This window comes from Piliocolobus tephrosceles, chromosome X (assembly GCF_002776525.5).
Source record: "Piliocolobus tephrosceles isolate RC106 chromosome X, ASM277652v3, whole genome shotgun sequence".
Classification (NCBI taxonomy): Eukaryota; Metazoa; Chordata; class Mammalia; order Primates; family Cercopithecidae; genus Piliocolobus; species Piliocolobus tephrosceles.
This window is the reverse complement of record NC_045455.1, coordinates 46,290,068-46,310,816: the sequence shown is the minus strand read 5'-3', so window position 1 is coordinate 46,310,816 and position 20,749 is coordinate 46,290,068. Positions and strand designations below refer to the sequence as shown.

The 20,749-nt window shown below is 32.8% G+C and overlaps 1 protein-coding gene across 2 annotated transcripts in view; it reads right to left on the bottom strand.

Moving 5' to 3' along the window:
- Positions 1 to 388: 388 nt before the first annotated feature.
- The window catches only part of KLHL1 (kelch like family member 1), a 414,035-nt gene continuing 393,674 nt past the window's right edge, over positions 389 to 20,749 (bottom strand). Inside the window, exons 8-10 of one of the 2 annotated variants that reach the window (XM_023185609.1) lie at positions 19,518 to 19,730; positions 7,779 to 7,950; positions 389 to 1,557 (exon numbers count right to left, since the gene is read on the bottom strand). In XM_023185609.1, the coding sequence (XP_023041377.1) occupies positions 1,498 to 1,557; positions 7,779 to 7,950; positions 19,518 to 19,730 (445 nt within the window). In that variant the 3' untranslated portion in view covers positions 389 to 1,497. The remainder of the gene's footprint in view (positions 1,558 to 7,778; positions 7,951 to 19,517; positions 19,731 to 20,749) is intronic. The other variant, XM_023185603.1, reaches the window with a different exon arrangement.

The following is a 20,749-nucleotide window of genomic DNA, read 5'->3' as shown; positions in this document are numbered from 1 at the left end:
TTGAGACAAACTGTTTCTTAAGATTTTCCTCAGTTGTTAGATTTCAAATACTTTGGCTACCTAACAATAAAAGTCCATTCCATAGTTTTCATTGATTTTTTTTTAATAAAAGAAGTTTCTCTTGCCTCTTCTAGCTCCTACACTAGTCTTAGTACTCTTATTAAGCAATGTATGTTTTCTGGGCACCAATGATAACTGTCTCAAGTGGGTGAATACAGAAGAAACAATAATTAAAATTACATTTGGCATCAGCATAAGTATTATGTTTTTATGGAGATACATACTTCTTTAAATTTGAAAAGTCAGACAATATAATTGCCTGTCTCTGTACATACCTTGTTGACTTTAACCTTATATTTGATTTAAAATTTATTAAAAAATACACTGATAAATGCAAATTTTTGATCATTTATTAACTGTAATTAAAATTTACATGGATCTATTTATTAAGGACATTGTGTAATGTTTCCACTTTATGTTTTAAACAATTACAAACATGTGGCTTAAAATAATGTACAGATCAATGTAACAAGATTGAAAAATGGGTGATGAGAATATGAAGTCTTCCTTCTTTCTAGCAATAATCATAAACACTCTAACTTAACGGATCATATATTTTTCTTTTGATATTCTAAGTTTGTTTAAGAACAAAATGCTAAAGGAGTTCAACATGCAGTGGATATACATAACATTCAGAATCACTAGCTTCCATGCTTACACTGAACTCAACATAAGGCAAAAGCCTAATAATTATACTGAATCTTTGGCTCAGTGTGTTAAAAAAGCAAAGCAACATGGTAAGCCTAATGAAAACAATCCTTTGTGTTTATCAGTTTCAGATTGCCAGTATGGTTGCAATAAAATTCAACCATTATCTCTGATGAAATATGCAGCTTTGATTAGCAGGACAGTTTGTTTTCGGAATGCAAGATACAAGCATGAATCTGTTTCTCTAATCATTCTCATAGCTTAGGAAAATGAGGCAGAAGCAGGTTTACTTTAATAAAGCATAATTCTGCTTCCCAGTGTGACCACATATGATTAGAAAAACAGTAAACCAATCAGATTCTGTCAGATGAAATATTCTGTCCTCTACTCTTGGCAATCTCTTGGATATTGCCATAGACTACAAAATGATTGAATGAGCTGTGGTCATGATATTATCCATGTCACAAATACTGATCTTTCCTTTCAACTGCTCAAGAAAAAACAAGCCTTTGGTAACTCTAGTTGTTGTATGCTATAATACAAAACAAATTACCAATAACCATTCCCGAACTAACTAACAATGGCCAGACATTGTTCCTGTATAAGTTTAATCTTTTCTTGTTTCCTACTATTCTGTTTAATCTACTAACTCTTTCAACATCAATAGGTAATGCTACAGAGATCCTTGTTCTTGAAGAGTTTTCATCTCTGGAAGTTCTCATTCTTGCCACTTAGTATAAAAATAACCACTCCAGCAAGTAAAATCTTTCCAAGTAAAATATCAGTAAGTCAAGGTTGCTTGATGACTACCACACAGGCACCTGCTCTCCCAATATTCAAGGAAGCCATCTGTTAAAAAAGATGAAACACAACTTAAGACAAGTTTTACTGTCATAGAAAAATATACAACTTATATTTTAAAGATTATATACAGGAAAATCATAAATAAATGTGCTTGTTTTCCCATTTTAGCCAGAAGTAGTACAATAAAAATGAAAACACTGAAAATGGTATTTTTAAAAAAGCAATGATTTATATATTGAACATTTTTAAGCCTACAATTTTAATGGAGTTTCTAAAAACAGTATTAAAGTATTTAATGATTTTTATTGAAATTAACCTGCTATAGAAAAGTTTCCATCAAAGCTCTATTCTGGAGCTTGCACGAACACATTTGTGATAATATTTCATAGTGATAGCTTGGAGTATATTTTAGATGAAATAGCTATTACACTTACTGCAATCATTTTGAAGTTATTTCCTCAGATATTGTATTGAATTAAATGTGTTATTCATTCATTTTAGACAGAGACATGCAATGAAATAAATTCAATATTTTGTCATAGATAGGCCATAATTATAATTGCTACATGCTTATTAAAAATTTTCCATCTTATGACAATCACTGGAATGAGAACTAAGTATTTTTTAATAATTCTGAATATGAAAATGGTTAGAAATATATTAAAAACAATAATTTTTACAGAGTTTGTAATGAAAATTTATTCTTTGGAGACAAGCCAACATTTTGATAATTTGAGCTTTTTGATATCAATAATTTTTATTACAGTTTTCTAAGAATATCAAGGTAGACAAGAAATTACATGATATTATTTCAGAGTGAGAAGTAAGTGTATAAAATATAAGAAATAAAATAGCTGCAAACAAAGTAGCCTCAAATCACATGCATTATTTTATTGATTGAAAAAGGACATATTCTTACACTCTAAATATGAAAATTACCTCTGTTTTCTACCAGTTATTTTGAATGCATTTGTTGTTACCAATCATCCCACCGTAAGTTAAAAAAATCCACATGATATTTATTTTTTATTCTTTAATGGATTATTTGTAAAAGCTAATTTAATGTAACATCACTTGTCTTCCTCATAGAATTATTGCACAAAATGAGAGTTGGGAAGGAGGAGCATGTGAATACATTTGTGATATATTTGTGTGAAGAATAGTTTTTATAGGTCATCACTGTTATCTTCGTAATCACATCTTGTACTGTTATGTCCATGAGAGAGATAGTAGTGAATACAGTGTCAGGAGATAACATTTTAATCCCATAGCATCAATGTGTGCAAACCTAAGTTTACCTGACTCCAAAATGCTTGCACTTTCCCTGGTCTTTCTTTTATTATCTAATAATTTTCATGGATTGTTTCACATCAGAGTCATTTAAGAAGCATTTACAAAATACAGTCATGCACTGTATAGCTGCATTCTCATCCTTGAGGTTCTGGTTATGGATGAACCACATATACAATGGTGGTCCCATAATATAATGGAGATGAAAAATTCCTATCATCTGGTAATGTCGTAACCCTCTTAACATCAAAGCACAATGCATTACTCAAATGTTTCTGTTGACACTGGTGTAAACAAACAGGTTGTACCGCTGTTTTTTTTTTTTTTTTTTTTTTTTGAAAATAGAAAAAAGCTCATAGAATAAGGATATAAAGAAAAAAAGTTTACAGCTGGACAATGTGTTTGTGCTTTAATGTAACTATTACTATAAAGGAGTCAAAAAGTTTTTAAAAATTTAATTGTTTAAAAAGTTAAAAAAAAAGATACAGTAAGCTAAGGTTAATTTATTATTAAAGAAATAAAAATATTTTCAAATAAGTTTAGTGTGGCCTAAGTTTAGAGTGTTTTTCAAGTCTACAGTAGCATATAGTAATGTCCACAGCCCTCACATTCACTCATCACTCCATCACTGACTCATGCAGGGCAGTTTCTAGTCCTGCAAGCTCCATTCAGGTTAAATGCCCTATACAGGTGTGTACCTCTTCTTATCTTTTATACCACATTTCTATAGTAGCTTTGCTATGTTTAGGTATGTTTAGATACACAAACACTATGCTGTTACAATTACCCAGAATACTCATTATGGTAACATACTACGTAGCTTTGTAGCCTAGGAGCAATAGGCTATATCATACAGCCTCAGTGTGTAGAAGGCCATATCAACTGGGTTGGACTAAGTATGCTCTGTAGTATGTGCACAATGATGAGATTTCCTAAGGATGGATTTCTCAGATTGTATTTCATTTTTAAGGAACGCATGACTGTATATGTGCACAAACCCTATCACTAAATGGAAATTTAGGATTAATATTGGGTAATTGTATTTTTGGAAACTTTCCCAAAGGCTACCTGATGTACATTCAATACTCAGTACTGTGTACTAGACTACGTATAGAGTAACTTAACTTTATATCTTCATCTACATCTATACCTCTATCTCTATATATGCTTGTGTGTATGTGTGCATGTGAAAATGAATCCTTTCTGTTTTTCCAAAACCCAAAATGTGATATTCCCCTTGTGTTTCTTATGTCAGCAAATGACACCCATCTCCACCCAGTTGTTCAAGACAGAATCCTTGACCCTTCTTTTTACCTCACTCAACCCTAAATCTGAATTATCAAGCCCTCTAAATATATCTCCAACAAGTTTAATTCTATCCATTTCTTCAGGCTTCCACATAGCTCAGGTTACATAATGTAAACCATGTCTATCTCTCAAAACTTAATGATTCTCTTTCTTGATCCGTGAGACATACAAAATGTTCTTCCTCTGGCTCTTACAAACGATGTTCCTTAAGCCAAAGCACTCCCATATTTTCATCTGGTTAGCTATTATACATTTGTCAGACCTCATTCCACATATTTCCTGAAAGAAGATTTCTCTGCCCAGTGCACTTAAGTTCTATCATAGTGCTATTCTCTTACCGAAGAATTAATCATGCTATTTTAAACATTTGGTATTTTTCTATATAAGTATGTTTTAAATGTTTAAGAAAAGTTATCCTTCTTTCCTCTTGGTCCAGATTTATTTAATATATATATTTTAAAAATCTGCCCTTGTTCTCCCTCTAGGGGTTGTACCCTTCAGCATGAGTAGTATGATAACCTAAAAAGGTTGGCCACAGAACCAATGAAATAAAAGTCATGCTGAATGTAGATCTTTCACCAGGCTTCTCTGTAACAAATTTGGCAATACATCGTTCTCAATATATCTTATATATCTATTGTGCACAAATAAATGAAATGCATACACAAAAAGTATACCTAGTTGCAACAATACTTCTCAATTTACTTGAGAAACATTCGTATTACCTACTACACTGAGCCAGCAACTCTGCTAGTCTTTGGAGACCCCACAATAAATGAAACATTGTCGTTGATTCCTTATAACCTGCAGATGAATGCAGCCTGATAGTGCTATCAGAGTATACCAAGAGAATACATTACAGGGCAGTTTTACTTAGGCAAGGGGAAATAGGTTAAAGTTCTTTTTATGTCTTGAAGCACGTGCATCATTTTTTCAAATCAAACACAAAAAATAAGCCCAGTGTTAAATGACAAAAGTCAAATTTATTTGAAACATACATAGATACACACATGTATCTATACATATGGTATGTGTATACATTCTCTGTAAAACAAAGCAGCAAGACTGACAATCGATTCCTAATCTATTTACAACTCAAGCTAACCTAAGTATTTTTCCAAATATCCACATATTTGGATATTTTACTGTAGTTTGCTTATTTATTTTAACAATCAGCCTTTTGTGGGTGATTATCAACTTATATGGGATAATCAACTTATGCCACTTATAGGACATATAAAGTGAAAGTGGCAGTCATTTAGCAAATATAGGAAACCTTTCAAGTAGGCTAGAATCCTGAAAATTTTTAAAGGGATTTTGTATGGGTCTGCTGCTCATCCCGCGAGAGCCTTAAAAATATAAATAATGAGAAGATATGGAAGTAAAATCTTAAAGTAATTTAATAGTTTTAAATTTAATGTTTATTGTATTAAAGTTGTTATAAAACATTTTAAATGCCACTTTGCTGTTTGTAAGATACTATATAATCCAAAAAAGTATAATAAAATATAGATGAAGGAAAATGATCTTTAGGAGTCTTTTACCTATTATTACTACATACATTGTTTTGATTTCATTTTTTTTTATTATTTTATTTTTTATTTTTTGAGGCGGAATCTCACTCTGTCGCCCGGACTGGAGTGCAGTGGCCGGATCTCAGCTCACTGCAAGCTCCGCCTCCCGGGTTCCCGCCATTCTCCTGCCTGAGCCTCCGGAGTAGCTGGGACTATACGCGCCCGCCACCTCGCTCAGCTAGTTTTTGTATTTTTAGTAGAGAGGGGGTTTCACCGTGTTAGCCAGGATGGTCTCGATATCCTGACCTCGTGATCCGCCCGTCTCGGCCTCCCAAAGTGCTGGGATTACAGGCTTGAGCTACCGCGCCCGGCCACATTGTTTTGATTTCAATTTTAGAGGAATGATAAGCATAATGACTCTTTATTATAAATATGTATTCAGATATTATATTACATCATTTATATAAACATAAGCTTCCTTTATTTAATGTTCTGTTAAGTGGAACATTATAAAATACACACATTTAACTAGTACATTTCCTTAGTAAATCAACAATCATGAATTCATACATGCAGGGTTTGCTTTGGAATCACTAAGGACTCAGAAAGGTACAGAGTCAAAATATATCCTTCAAAATTTTAGTGCAATAATGTGAAAAGCAATAATTACTCACTTCTTTTTACATATAGTGCTCTTTGATTACGAAATGCTTCTTTCTCTAGCAATTAAAGTAAAATGTAGAAAATAACAAGGCTTAGATCTCTTGATATTTTCCCTTCTTTTCTCTACTCCTCCTTTTTTCTTACTTGGCTACATGTACCTATTTTTGTTGAAGTCAAGAGTTTTCCTTTAGAGGAGAATAAATTCACAATGCAGGTACCTTAGTCTAGCCATTAGGAATTTGTTTTTGTACTCTGAAGTTAGTCTGACTAAATATTGCTGCTGAACGCATACCATCAAAACTGGCAAAATCAAGGAAATCGTGTTTCATTAAAAGTAAGTATCTTTAAAACAAGTGTACTTTAATCAGGTGTTCAAGTTCTTTAGATAAATTGTAGTCAATTTCTGTGACCAAAATCATATCCTTCCACCCACTGAGGCAATATGAGGAGATGTGGTTATTATCCCGCTTCAATTATTTACTTAATTGAAGCCGCACTGCACTCCTAGATGGAAATGATTTATTTGAACAGTATCTTACTTTTAGATTTCTGGTAAAAGTGAGAAATAATAGAAATATTGAGAGACTTGGAGAAGAATGAAAGTAAAGAGACATCAAATATGTAAGGACACAAGTCAGAATGTATCGATTTCCTCCATCATAAGCACGGCCATAGTAGCTATGCAGCTAAGATGTTTTCCACTATAATTAGTTTGCCCCGGCCTCATCCTCCCATCACACTCACACACACCAACACACATCCTCTAGTTATGTGATTACAATGGGAGCTGTTTCATTCTAGAAAGATCCTGAGTCTCTAACTACAGTGTGTATGTAAGAGATAATGCCTCACCTAAGATAAGCCAGTCCTTTTACTCCAACTTCCTGGACAAAATGATTGACAAGGAGTGAGCACTCATTACATGACAGGCTATGCAAAGCCCTTTCTTGTTTATTCTTTTAATTGAACTGGGATTTTTAAAAAGTTATTTTCTGTTTATGGCTGTGGGGATTACTATTTGGACTTTCCAGCAGCACCACCAGGTGGAAAATTCTCTCTGCAACAGATAAAAATGGACCTAATAAACAGTAACAAAAATGAATGCCAAGAAGGTTGATTTCTGCAGCCTTTATATTGTTTCTAAAACCAAACATTCTAAAGTTAGGGTTTTATGAATCAATATATTACACTTTTATTTTTAACTTCAGTAACTCAAATTCAGATTCTGTTTCTTGTTGTGGAAAATGGAAATCTCATTAAGCATGTATGTCATTTTTTAATAAATATTTTATTGATATTGTAGTAATAAAAAGTACACAAGAATGTATAATTTAATGAACCTTTTACAAAATTAACACAATATTGGACAAAAGCAATCATTATGGGTTTAGGATACTTTTACTAGATTACTGTTTGTATACCCTTCCTCCACAGAAAGAAAATGAAATAAATTCTTATCCTTGAAGTGAATTATGCCGATGACAATCTTACCTGTGTCCACTCATTAGTTTGTGGGTCATAGGATTCCATAGTGTTGAGGTATGTCTGTCCATCATAGCCACCAACAGCATATAATCTGTCACCAAGAAGACAAACCCCAACAGCATCTCTGGGCATACTCAAAGGAGCCACCATGGTCCACGTGTCTGTTTTGGGATCATATCTAAAATTCAATGACAATAGTACATAACATATTCTAATCACATTCAACTGTTAATATAAAAATTTTACTTTTTGCAAAGCCTGTCATGAAAAAGGAAACTATTTTTCTCTAAAGGCTCAAACATTTCAGCTTGTATTCTAGAATGAACATCCATGAATGTCTAGCTTCCTAAACTTTAAGGTATTTTAAAAATGCATCCAGACTCATAGATGAATGCAGATTCATTCAACAGAAATAAATGCCATGATGTCTTTCTACAAAAAAGTGTCAGATATATAAATAACGATTATCCACAGTAGAATTAGGGTATTTCAAACAGATGTTTGCAGACTGCTATGGTAATGAAGTAGAAGAAATGATTAAAAATCTGGGAGAATTGTGGAATACTCGATAGATGAAGTTTCCTTTAAACCAATTCTGAAAGTCTAGCCTAAATTTGCTAGGAAAAAAAAAAAAAAGGAAAAATTTGTGCAAAAATAACTGTAGTGTTTTGCTGTTGTTATTGTTGTTGCATTGTTTTGTTTTGTTTTTTGTTTTAATGCATGATCAGCTTTGAGGAAACAGATAAGTAGCATGACTATGTTCAGGAAAGACTGAGGAAATGTTGTGTCTCAAGATGTAAGTTTTGGTTAGCTTATGGGATGTTTGATTCCCTGGGTAAGAAGGTACTTTCAGTTTACTGAATAGAAAAATAGCTTCTGAAATTGGGGAAATAATTATAACATGAATACAACTGGGTTTAGTGACACTTATCAGGATTCACAGTGAGGGAGAGACTAGTAATTCAAGAGATCAAAGTCAGAAGACTGAAGTTATTGTTATTAAATTCAAACAAAAATTATTTTCAATAAAATTTCATAACCATATAGCACATACAGATATTTTTACATTTTGAGTGGCAAAACCCTGAAGACTCCTTTAATGAATGTACTCTGAATGAATGAAGAAAATATACCTTTGCCTTTGGCCCACAATTGCAGGTTCAGATACAAAAACAGAAAGGGTGGTAAGAACCCAGAAGAATGAACATAAAATAAAACTGTGAAAAAGGATTTTCTGACAAACACAACAAATAAATTCTTAGTTTGTTTTCCTGCTCCATTTTTTTTTTACCTATTCCATTTATAACTTGAACACTCCTAAAACAAATGAATAAACAAAAATACCTATACCTTACTGAAAATAAAGAAGGTTGTTACAGAAGATGTGGAATTTCTGTTTCACAGAGAATATTCATATGTCCCACGATGTTATGTGTATTTGCACACTGTGGTTGGGGAGTTTGTACACTGCCAAGATGATGTGTAAAGTGAGGTGTTGATCGAATGCTAGAAAATCGGGATCACCTTGAAGCACAGGCTGCCCGGCATGTAAAAATTTAATTTTTAGTGCTGCAGTTAATAAATACAAACATCGCAGATAGACGCAGACATATATAGACACACACACCAACAGAAATACATAATCTGTGCCATCAAAATCTCCTTTAAAAATATTTAAACGTTGTCCACAAATATTTTTAAATATGCAAAGATTTTTTAATATGAGAAAATAAAAGATACCACAATGGAGAAAATAGTTCCGTCCAGAATGTGGAATATTTTATAAAGTAACTGACTGAATATTTAATAAATCAATGGCAAAAGATAATGAGTAAATAATTAGGAAGAAGTAACTGTTCTAAGTTAAATGTGAATTAGAAATATAACAAAATATATAGCCCTTACCTGGATCCTAATTCAAACATACTAACTGTTAAAAAATGTTTGAGACGTTTTTGAATATCAGTATAACCTAAGCATTACCTTTTAATAAGCAATTATTGAAGTTTTTATTAGCAGAATAATAACATTGGGGTTATATTAACAAATAAAGTCCTTATTACTTTTGTTTGCTTCTGGAATAATTCAATAATATTTTGGGTTGAAAACATGTTCGGAAATTTCTCTACAAAACTTTGGAGAAAAAAGGAAGGACACAGGGCAGAAAAATGGATGAAACAATAAGAACAAATGTGTGATAGTTGTTGAAGCAGGATAATGAGTATAGGGGAGTTAACTGTATCATTTGCTTTTTGTTTGTCAGAAAATGTTTCCAGTACAAATAACTTTAAAGTGAATAATTTACGTAGAATACAGTCTGGATTTTGTCACCACCATGTCACACAAGCAGTTTTTCTGAAGTCATATTATCTTCATTTAATTATTATTCAGCTCTATAGAAATATGTCAAATATTGTCTGCAAAACAGACTTTATCATGCTGCAAATTATTTATTTATTTATTTATTTATTTATTTATTTATTTATTCATTTATTCAATAGGTCATGGGAACTGAGAGAATAGCAAACGTTAGTGTGCTAAGCAATAATAAACTAATTTCCAGAGGTTTAGTTCTTCACGTAAAACTCAAATGTTGGAAGGGAAATTTTAAAAATACTAATTTGTCCTACATTTTGATACATATTTTAAAAATACTAACCTGCAATCAGAAATATACACATATGTATTTTAAATTTTCTAAAATGTAATTTTATAATTTTAATGCTTTTTTTGGAAAATACAAATCTTTGAATTAGATGTGTCTGTTTTCAGTAGTAGGTAACATATCTGAAATGTGTAATAACTATCTTTTAATTAATATCTGGTAATAGTAATCATATTTAAATTTATATTTTACCAGTAAAACCAAACCAAAACAAAATCTAAGTCACCTGACATAGGCATACTCTCCCAGTTATTTAGGAAGAGATAATCTCCCAGTAGCCATTGTTCTTGTTCTCAGAATGATAACTTTAAATAGATTTTTCTATATTCAGGAACTCTGGGATTCACCTCTCAGCCTGGCACATACAAAGTTATGATCATGAAAATGAAATAAGCAATCTATAGGTGTATAAGCATTGTCCAAACAATTACTAAGAGTGAACTCTATCATTTTCAGGTCATGTTTCTGAAAACCTTGAATTCTAAGCAGCCTTTTTTTGCCTCTAGTTGCCAGCTTTTTTTTTTTTTTTTTTTAATAAGGTGGTGGGTGTGGGGTCTTACTGTATTTGGGCTGTCTGCCTTTCCTGCATCTTACCTTGGCCTTCCTGGTCAGAGTGTGAGCTCCGTATCAGAGACTCTATTAAAGTTTATAGCCTTCAAGCAAAAGAAGTGCCAGTATATAGTAGCTAAAATTAGCTATAAAATGAAAACTTGTTAAAGGCATATGATAGTCACAGAATAAAAGTTAATTTCTCTTTGTAAAACCAAATTGAATTTTTTAAGAAACCATTAATTTTTCAATCATTAGAGTCATTTTCATACTTTAAGGATAATAATTGGCCTTAACATTTCTGAGGAAAATTGTTGTAAATATAAACGCATGACTTTGTTAACAAATGGAATTGAGAATGTTTCTTTTCCCAAGTTTGTACAGGAGATATTTAGATAGATAGCAAATTAAACAATAAAGAAGTGATTTATAGTCCAGCAGGTGTGCCTGTAAAATGAACAAAATCAAATTAAAAACCAAAGAAACAAAACAATAAATAAATGAAGATCCATGCTGTGAGAATGGATAGCCTGCTTCAAAGGAGTGGCACATACATTTCAAGTATATTAATCACAAAATCTATATATTAATTAGCTTTAAGAAATTAGATGTGAATTGAGCAATCGAGAGTGACAACAGTGTTAGCTAAAAATAAATACTTTTATTTTTTTTCCTGTAAAGAAAACCAACATTTACCAGATTTCATGACATTATCAAAGGAAATGTTCCTGGACTTTTAAAACTGTTTATTTTCTAGAAATATAAAACAATTAATTTCAATACAAATTGTTTGTTTATAACTGCATAACAGTAATAATGTTCCTAATAAACGTTTTCATTCAGATGTTTTCGTATGCATTTCTGATGGATAATAGCAATGGGATTTCTGGGTCAAAGAGAGTGTATACTTTGAAATGTGGTAAATGTTGACAATTGGTATTACAAAGAGGCTGTGTTAATTTATACTCCACTCCTACCATCACTGTAACGAGCATGTGTCAGTTGTTCTACATTCTCTCCAACATGCAGTGTTATGTGTATTATGTGTTTTTTCATCTTAGACTTTCCGGTGGGTAGGTGATGGTGTAATATTGTAATTTTAATTTGCATTTCCCCGATAACTAATGCCATCCAAATCCAATGTTTTTTTTTTGTTTGTTTGTTTGTTTGTTTGTTTTTCCCCAGTAGTCATTGCCTATTTGGATATCACCTCTTATAAGAGTTCTTGTTCAAACCTTCTGCCTAGCTTTTCTGTTCTTTTAAAAATGATATCTAGAATTTACCTATATATTGGAAACAATGCTTTTGTTGGTTATATGCATTGCAAATATTTTCCTCACTTTCCAACAACTTTTTACCCTCTTAATGGTATCTTTTGAAGACATTTTACTGTCATATTTTCTTTATAGATGATCCTATGTAGGTCTAGGTTAAGAAATGTTTCACACCTCATTTTTTTTTTTAAGGTGATTTCCTGTGTTGTATTCTAACAGCTTTATTGTTTTATGGGTCATATTTAAATCTAAAATCCAGCGTGAGTTGATATTTAATGTAATATGCAATAGAGGATAAGACTACGATTTTCCACATGAGATATCCAAATCACCCAGCCACATTTGTCATACCGGCGGGCCTTTCCTTACTGCTCTTTGGTTTCTCCTTTGCCATAATCAAGATTCTTTATATGTGTGATTGTGTTTCTGAACACAAATCTATTCCATTTGTCTACTTATTTATACTGTATTGTTACTATAATGTCTAGTTAAAATAATTTAATAAGAAGCTTTTATATATAGTTTTTCAAGGTTGTCTTGGAACTTACGACCCTTTTCACTTTTATTTAAATTTTAGGATCATGTTTCCAAGGTACACACAACCACAATGAAACTACACAAAAAAATTTTCATTTAAAAAGACTGCATTAAATTTATAAATTTTGTTTGCTCGTTTTTTGTTTTTGTTTTTGTTTTTTTTTTGGGGGGGGGAGTGGGGTTTGTTTGATTGCTTGTTTGTTTTGAGACAAGGCCTCAGTCTGTCACCCAGACAGTGGTGAAATCTCGGCTTACTGCAACCTCCAGCTCTGGTGCCTGAGCAAACCTTCCACCTTAACCTCCAAAGTAGCTGGGACTACAAGCATGTGCCACCATGCCTGGCTAACTTTTTATTTTTATTATTATTGTTTTCAAGTTTTAGTGAGATGAGATCTCACTATGTCACCCAGTCTGGTCACAAACTCCTGGGCTCAAGTGATCCACCTGCCTTGGCTTCCCAAAGAGCTGGAATTAAAGGCATAAGTCACTATGCCTAGCCCAATTAATTTTACATATTGACTGAGTATATAGCAATCTTATTATTTCAATCTAACAGTTTCTAGTTTGATTCATATGAAATTATTAGATATTTATCACATAATCTTGAATAATGGCATTTTTATTTATTCCTTTCCAATTGGTGGCAATTTGCTTTCTTTCAATTGCCTAACATGGCTACTTGTTCTGTTAACATGTCTAATAAAAATGGTATTAGCAGTCATGTTTTTCTTCTCATTCTGATGAAAAACACAAAACATTTCGATATTTGACTATGAATATTTTGTAGATTCTTATTATCAAATTAACAACATTAGTTTATTTTTCAAGTTTGGGGAGCATTTTTATAATGGATATTGACTTTTATCATTTATATACTTATTCAGACATTCATTTAATTGTCATTGTATTAAGTTACATTACTACTATTTTCAATATTAAACCAAATGTGCCTTTCTTTGATAAACTCACATTGGATTTATGTACATGCTTTATCAAACTGATTCTGTCCTAAGAGAATTCTAAGAATTAAAGTTTTAGGGTAGATCCTAATATATTTGAAATGAAAATAATTTTCATATTTTGGTTTATAACATATAACTTTCTAAAAGCATATAAATAATGGTAGCGGTATTTCGGTTACCCTTACAGACAATATTTGTTGGTACACATGATTTTCTACCAAATTTTACTATATTCTGGGTCATAAAGTAAACCTTAGATGATTATAATACCTTGAAGTGGTTTTGAATTCACTGTTAATTTTAACCCCAAGACAGAGGAGAAAGCAGTCAGCACAATGTTACAAAAAATCTCCTCAATATATTCAGTGTGTTTCAGGTTCTTATGCTGATGATGTGCTTAATGTCTACTTTAAATGTGTAGTCTTTTTTGATGTACTTATTGATATTCTCCCAACTTTTTAAATCCCCTTCTTAAAAACATAATGGGAATAGAATGATTCAGAAAGGAAGGTGGAGAAAATAAATTTCTGCTTCCCTTCTCAATATCTGTTGTTCATTTTCAATGCCAAAAACTTTAAAGTTAATTTGATTTCAATTTCTGTATAATGATGAATGAAAAATTCTATTTTGACTTACGTCATATTTTATTACATCCATTTTTCAAGGTTGAGGAGAGGAGAAATGAGTTGTTGACAGAACAAAAAGAAAATAAGGAAAAACTAAACAGCTCTTTGACTCCTCTCAGATGCAGTTGTCACAATACACCTTTAAAAATTATTTTAACTATTCTCAGTCAGCAGAACATGGATTATACCCAGGAAATCTGAATGCCAGTTTAAACAAACTTTAAAAATTGGATACCCCTTAACAGTTCAAAACTAAAAAGCAATAGATTGTTTATATAATCACTTCCTCTACTAGTACGACAGAAAACCATAATTAGCACTATAAATCCAAATTACTTTTATTTTATTGTATTTATATATTTTTTGAGACAGGGTCTCACTCTGTCACCCAGGCCGGAGTGCAGTGGCAAATGATGGCTTACTGCAGTCTTAACTTCCCCAGGCTCAAGTGATCCTCCCAACTCAGCCTCCCAAGTACCTGGGGCTGCAGGCATGTGCCATCACACCTGACTAATTTTTGTATTGCTAGTACAGATGGGATTTTGCCATGTTGTCCAGACTGATCTCAAACTCCTGAGCTCAAGCAATCCACCTTTCTTGTCCTCCAAAGATGCCAGGATTACAAGCGTGAGCCACTGGACCTGGCCGATATCCTTCTATCTGTATAGATTAACATACGTTTCATTTATTAGTGCATATTTGTATTTCCACATAATCCCTCTTCTTCAAAATATGCAGATAAATTATCATGATGCCAGAATAATTCTGGGCAGCATATCTAAGGACAGCAGGTTATTTTGTCACCTCCTTTCTCTGTCGCTCCTCATAAGCCATTGAGGGAAATAGCAAATCACATAACTAAATTGGTATAGCTATTGTATCAGCTAACGTTGCTGCATCTACTTATAAAGCAGGGCTCCTAAATACTTAGGTTAGCATAGAATCCTTGATATGGTTAGGCTTTGTGTTCCCACCCAAATTTCATTTTGAATTGTAATCCCCAGGTGCTGAGGGAGAAACTTGGTGGAAGGTGATTGGATAATGGGGATGATTTCCCCCACGCTATTCTTGTGACAGTAAGTGAGTTTCCATGAGATCTGGTGGTTTCGTAAGTGTTTGGCAAGTTCCTCCTTCGCTCACTCTCTCGTCTGCTGCCATGTAAGACATGCGCGCTTTCCCTTCTCCATGATGGTTTAAGTTTCCTGACGCTGCATCAGCTATGTGGAGCTATGAGTCAATTATACCTCTTTTCTTTATAAATTACCTAGTCTAAGGTAGTTTTTTTTGTTTTGTTTTGTTTTTGTTTTGTTTTGTTTTGTTTTTAAAGGGAGTCTCGCTCTGTCGCCCAGAATGGAGTGCAGTGGCGTGATCTCAGCGCGCTCTAAGGCAGTTCTTTACAGCAGTGTGAAAATGGACTAATATAATCCTCATATTAACATAGTCTATCCAAAATTTGAGCATAATTTGCTAGCCAATAGCAAACATTATGAATGTACAGTAACAGAAAAACAATGGCAACAAACTAGCTAGTCCTTTCACGCTGCACTCATGCAGCTGACTCCAGCAATATCTTGAATGAGAAAGGGTTTGGGGGAGGAAAGGGAAGGGGGAAGGGTAGGAGAAGCACATCACAATAATATATCAAAATTGTTTTTCTACTCATTTGTTAATAGTGTTTAGATAAGGTATAAGGATATACTTTTAAATCAGTATTTGAACAATTGCTTAGCTTTTCAGGCCCTATCTATCTCAACAATGTTCTACTTAAAGTATATGGAAATAATACTCTGCCAAGATGATGCAAATGCAAATGTGGATTTGCAATATCAAACAAACATCTACCAAATTTTACAATATTCTGGGTCATAAAGTAAACCTCAAATGATTACATTTGCCTCTCTATGAGTCCATCTAAACATCCACCCATTCTTCTGCTCTATCAGTCTATCCTTTTATCTTCTACAATTTCTCTATCAATTCATTTGTCTGTATAACATCCTATTTACAGTTTATCTCAAGAAAGTTTTCCTTGTGGGAATATTGAGGTTCATTTTTCTTAGCGTGTGATTGATTCAATACATTCTTGTTATGTGCCTATTCTGTGCCAGAAATTGTACCAAGCACAATAATATAGAGCTGGGTGGAAAGCTATCTTGGGAAGTTTCAGCCCATGGCACCTAGTTTAATTTAAAAAAACTGATGTAAAAAGAATTTTAATTATAATGTTAATAATTGGCACCAAGAAATAAATCCCAATTTTTCTTCTTGGTCAAATTTGCATTATGAAACGATCCCTCTGGCAACTATAAGAAGAATGAATTGGAAGATGCAGAAGTGGGTATTACAGAGTCTGGCATAGAAGGTTCCTATTATCTTCACACCCTTCTTTCACCCGCCCTCATTACCGGGATGCAGATGTGAGGGCAAAGGTGGTTCTGATCATCAGCAGTGGAACTGATGCCTTTGAGCATATTTTCTTATCTGTTGCCTAGATTCCAGTTTCTTTTGGTATCTTAAAGGTTTATTTATTTATTTGTCTCTTTCTTCTAATACTGCAAGCTCTGTATAGTATAGTGCAAAATACACGAAAAACAATAGTTGCTGACTAAATAGATAAATGAATGAATGTTGTTTGCCTAATAGATCACATCTTCTGGACCTCACTTCTCCTGAAACTCAATGCACATTTTGGACACTGATTTTGTCCACCAGGTTGCTCTTACTAGGGTGAGGTCCGGTCACAAAATTAGTTTTCATCTGTTCCATAAACTAGTCTAGAGTCCTCATTCTCATTCAGTCCCTGCCTTCTACCTTCTCTGATTTGAGGTGCCAGTATTATTTGTGCTTACAATACCTGAGTGCAAACAATTTTGATAAGCATTATAAAACTGTACTTAACACTGCCATTATATAATAGTCTACATTTCTATAAACAAATCATTGTGCTATAATAAAATGTGATCTATCCATCTCTTTACAAAACATAGCATTGTACACTATTCTTGCTATTTCTAATGATGTTTGCCTATGATTATGTACTAAAAAACATTTTTACATTCTATGTGCAAAGTGGTTTCACGGAGGCACAGTTGCATATCTTGATTTATTGAGGAGTTACATGTGAAATCGTCAGCATAGAAAATATGTGATAAAAAGTGCAAAAGTGCTATTAATCTGATGGGTAGTATGAGCTAGGATAAGAATCATGATAATGCTGTGTGCTTCTGCATTACTTAAGCTGCTCATATCCACTGCACTCCTATAACTCAAAATAGCCATGCTTATTTAAATCTAATTTTCCAACATAAATATATTCCTAGACTGAATTATTTATGCCTCTGTTCACAAACAACATTTCAATACATTATACAGTCGGGTTGGATGAGAATATTGGGATGAAATATTTCATTAGCAGAATTTATATAAGATATTCAAGGTAAAAGTAGGAGGCTCATCATATTCATCTCTTCGTTTACTCAAGAATTTAGCAGAGAAAATGTAAATGGGTTAGTTGTCAGTCTATTAGCAGCATTTTAAAAATAAATGATTGCACATTTGTGTGTATAAAAGTATAAACCTATGTATTAGGACGTTGGCCACTGTCTTCATCGTAACACCTGTAGTTCCTGATTTCAGTGGACTAGAAAATATTAAAGTGAAAATGCAGTGAACTTAATGCCTTTCCCTATGTGTATACAGCCATAAAGCTACAGTCCATTTCACAGAGTAGCAATATTGGTAAACGTTGTTTCTGCATTTTATCTAATTTGAACACAGCCTGCTTGCCAAAAACCATCTCTTGCTAATGGACTTATCCTCAGTAAAAATAATTACACAACCTTAGAAAAAATTATCATAAGTGGGAAAGAATATCCTTTTTCTATTATCTATACCACTTTCAGGCATCAGGATACAGGCTGTGTTTTCCTAATATAAAAGGGAAAATTTTTCTGCTCTTAGTGCTATCCACCAAACATCTCATTTTTCTCCCAGATACAAGTTGGAGTATTGGTCTCACACTCCCATGAAGTTTTCTGTGGCCATGTTATTGGTTTGTCATTGTAGTACAAACAAAAGAGAATTCTATTACTTGCAGGTGAAATCTTTAAGGACCAGTGAACAATTTACTACTCTCTGGCTTTTTCCTTTTGACATAGAGACCAGCAATGACCAATATTCTAGGTTATGTGTCAGTCTGAGTACCAGAGTGGTAATATCATGGATATGTAGCATGAATGAGGAAAAATAGCATCATGGTGTTAAACTACTGAGAGTTTTAAAGTTATTTGTTACAGTAGAGTTACTTATCTTATACCAATTGATAAACCAATTGACCTAAATATTCCTTATCCTCATTTCCCCATGGACCATTATGGATCCTATGTAATAGGAAATATTACCATGCATCTTACTAAGGATTGTTCAGTCCTTACTACATACCATATAATACTTCTAAGCAACGCACAGCCAAAAGAGAACTCAGTGATAGCTGTGCCAGAAGTCTCTGCATTGTATTCCTAGACCTGAAGCCAAAGTGTTATCCCACTCTAGCTTCTGTGCACCTGGTCAATTTTAGAAAGAGTTATAAGAGAACCTATGTTTCCTTCATACACCAAGATTATTAAAAATATAGCTCTAATCAGTCTGTCTTATGTTAAAAAGGATGTGTCATAAAATAAGAACTTAATAATTCACCTTTGAGAGTTTGAAAAGGTAGTAAAACAAACTTGAACAGAAGAATAGAACACAGAAGAAAAATATCCAATATTTTTAAAAGCATTAACAAATATTCACATTTCATAAATCACTCAAAACTTCTTTTTAATGTATGTTTTAAAAGTATATCAAGAAAAAATTTAAAGATTATTTAAGGGCTTGCGAAAAAAACATTGTGGAAATTTAAATAAATATCAGTTGAAGGGAGGAAGCAAGGAATAAAAGAATAAGAAAATAAAAGAAAGTACATGTGAGAGAGAGAGAGAGAGAGAAAGAGAGAGAAAGGAGTTAAAAAATGTATCTCTAAGTGTTGAATTTAACTTTCCTAAATAATGCAATTTTTCCAAACACTTGAATCAGGCATCAATGTGATTTGCACTGTCTCTTTCACTATAAAAGTGTCCGTGGGGTCTTACCTTTCTACATAATCCAGTAGCCGGGAACAGTGATTTGAAGCAGGAGCATCATGACCTCCTACTGCATAAAGAAAACCGTCACATGTGGCCACTCCAACACCCCCTCTCCTCTTACACATGGGAGCACACATGTTCCACTTATTTGTATGAGGATCATAATATTCCATTGAACTCAAACAGGAACTTCCATCACGACCTCCAACTGAATACAGCCTAAAACACAATTGGAAAAACGTGATTTAATATCATAGTCTGGATGACAAAATAGAGAAAAGAAAAGGTCTTTTAAAATAAATTTTCATAGTATGAGACTCAAATGTGTTGGAAATATATTACTTTGCAGGGAGATTTTATTAAAGATAATAAATGATCATATATACTAGAAATTTCTATTTTTATATAGAAATTGAAGTATACTAGATGAAATTAAAACAACTATAATTTTAACCTCTATTTCGAGAAAGTTGGATAGATTTAAATTACATACTGCAGAAATAAGTAATATTAGTATATTAGTTTAATAAATATTAAGAAATGGCTATTAAAATACAGAATAAAATGTAAGACAATGAACATAAACAGGAGAAAGGCATTATCCTACTTGCTGATAAGCAAGTGATTTGGCAGTATGTAACACATGTCTGTGACTTGTGTTCCAACCTCACGGTTTAGAACAATGAATAAACATAATAAACTAAAAGTATTATCTTACCAACAACTTTCTTAATCAGTGACTGTACTATAGCTAAAGACAAGACTTTACAGGAAAAAAGAACGCAACAATGTTAGTATGATTGAAATTGCTGAAGGTTACTTGATACACTCATCTTGCTATAATTATTTTATTAATGAGAAGTATGATAGAAAACCCCCCAAAATAAGTTATACACCATAAATGGTACTAACATGATTTGAATGCATTGTCTAATCCTAATAAAATAGTTCTTCCCCATTTAATCATAGTCATTATTTTATCACAGTAAGGTACCGTGTTGCATTTATTTACTTATCCATTTGCTCACTACCTACTTTTGAATGTTTAGTGTGTGCCACACATTGTTAAAACTTTTATTGAAATGTCCATGAACAAAACAGGAAAAAAAAAAATCCATGCACTCAATTCTACTGAAGCAGGGATAGACATAATATACAAAGTAAACGTAAATATCATTTACTACTGGGGAAGGTGCAAAGTGCAATGGACATAGAGTCCAGAAGCAGGATCAGTAATG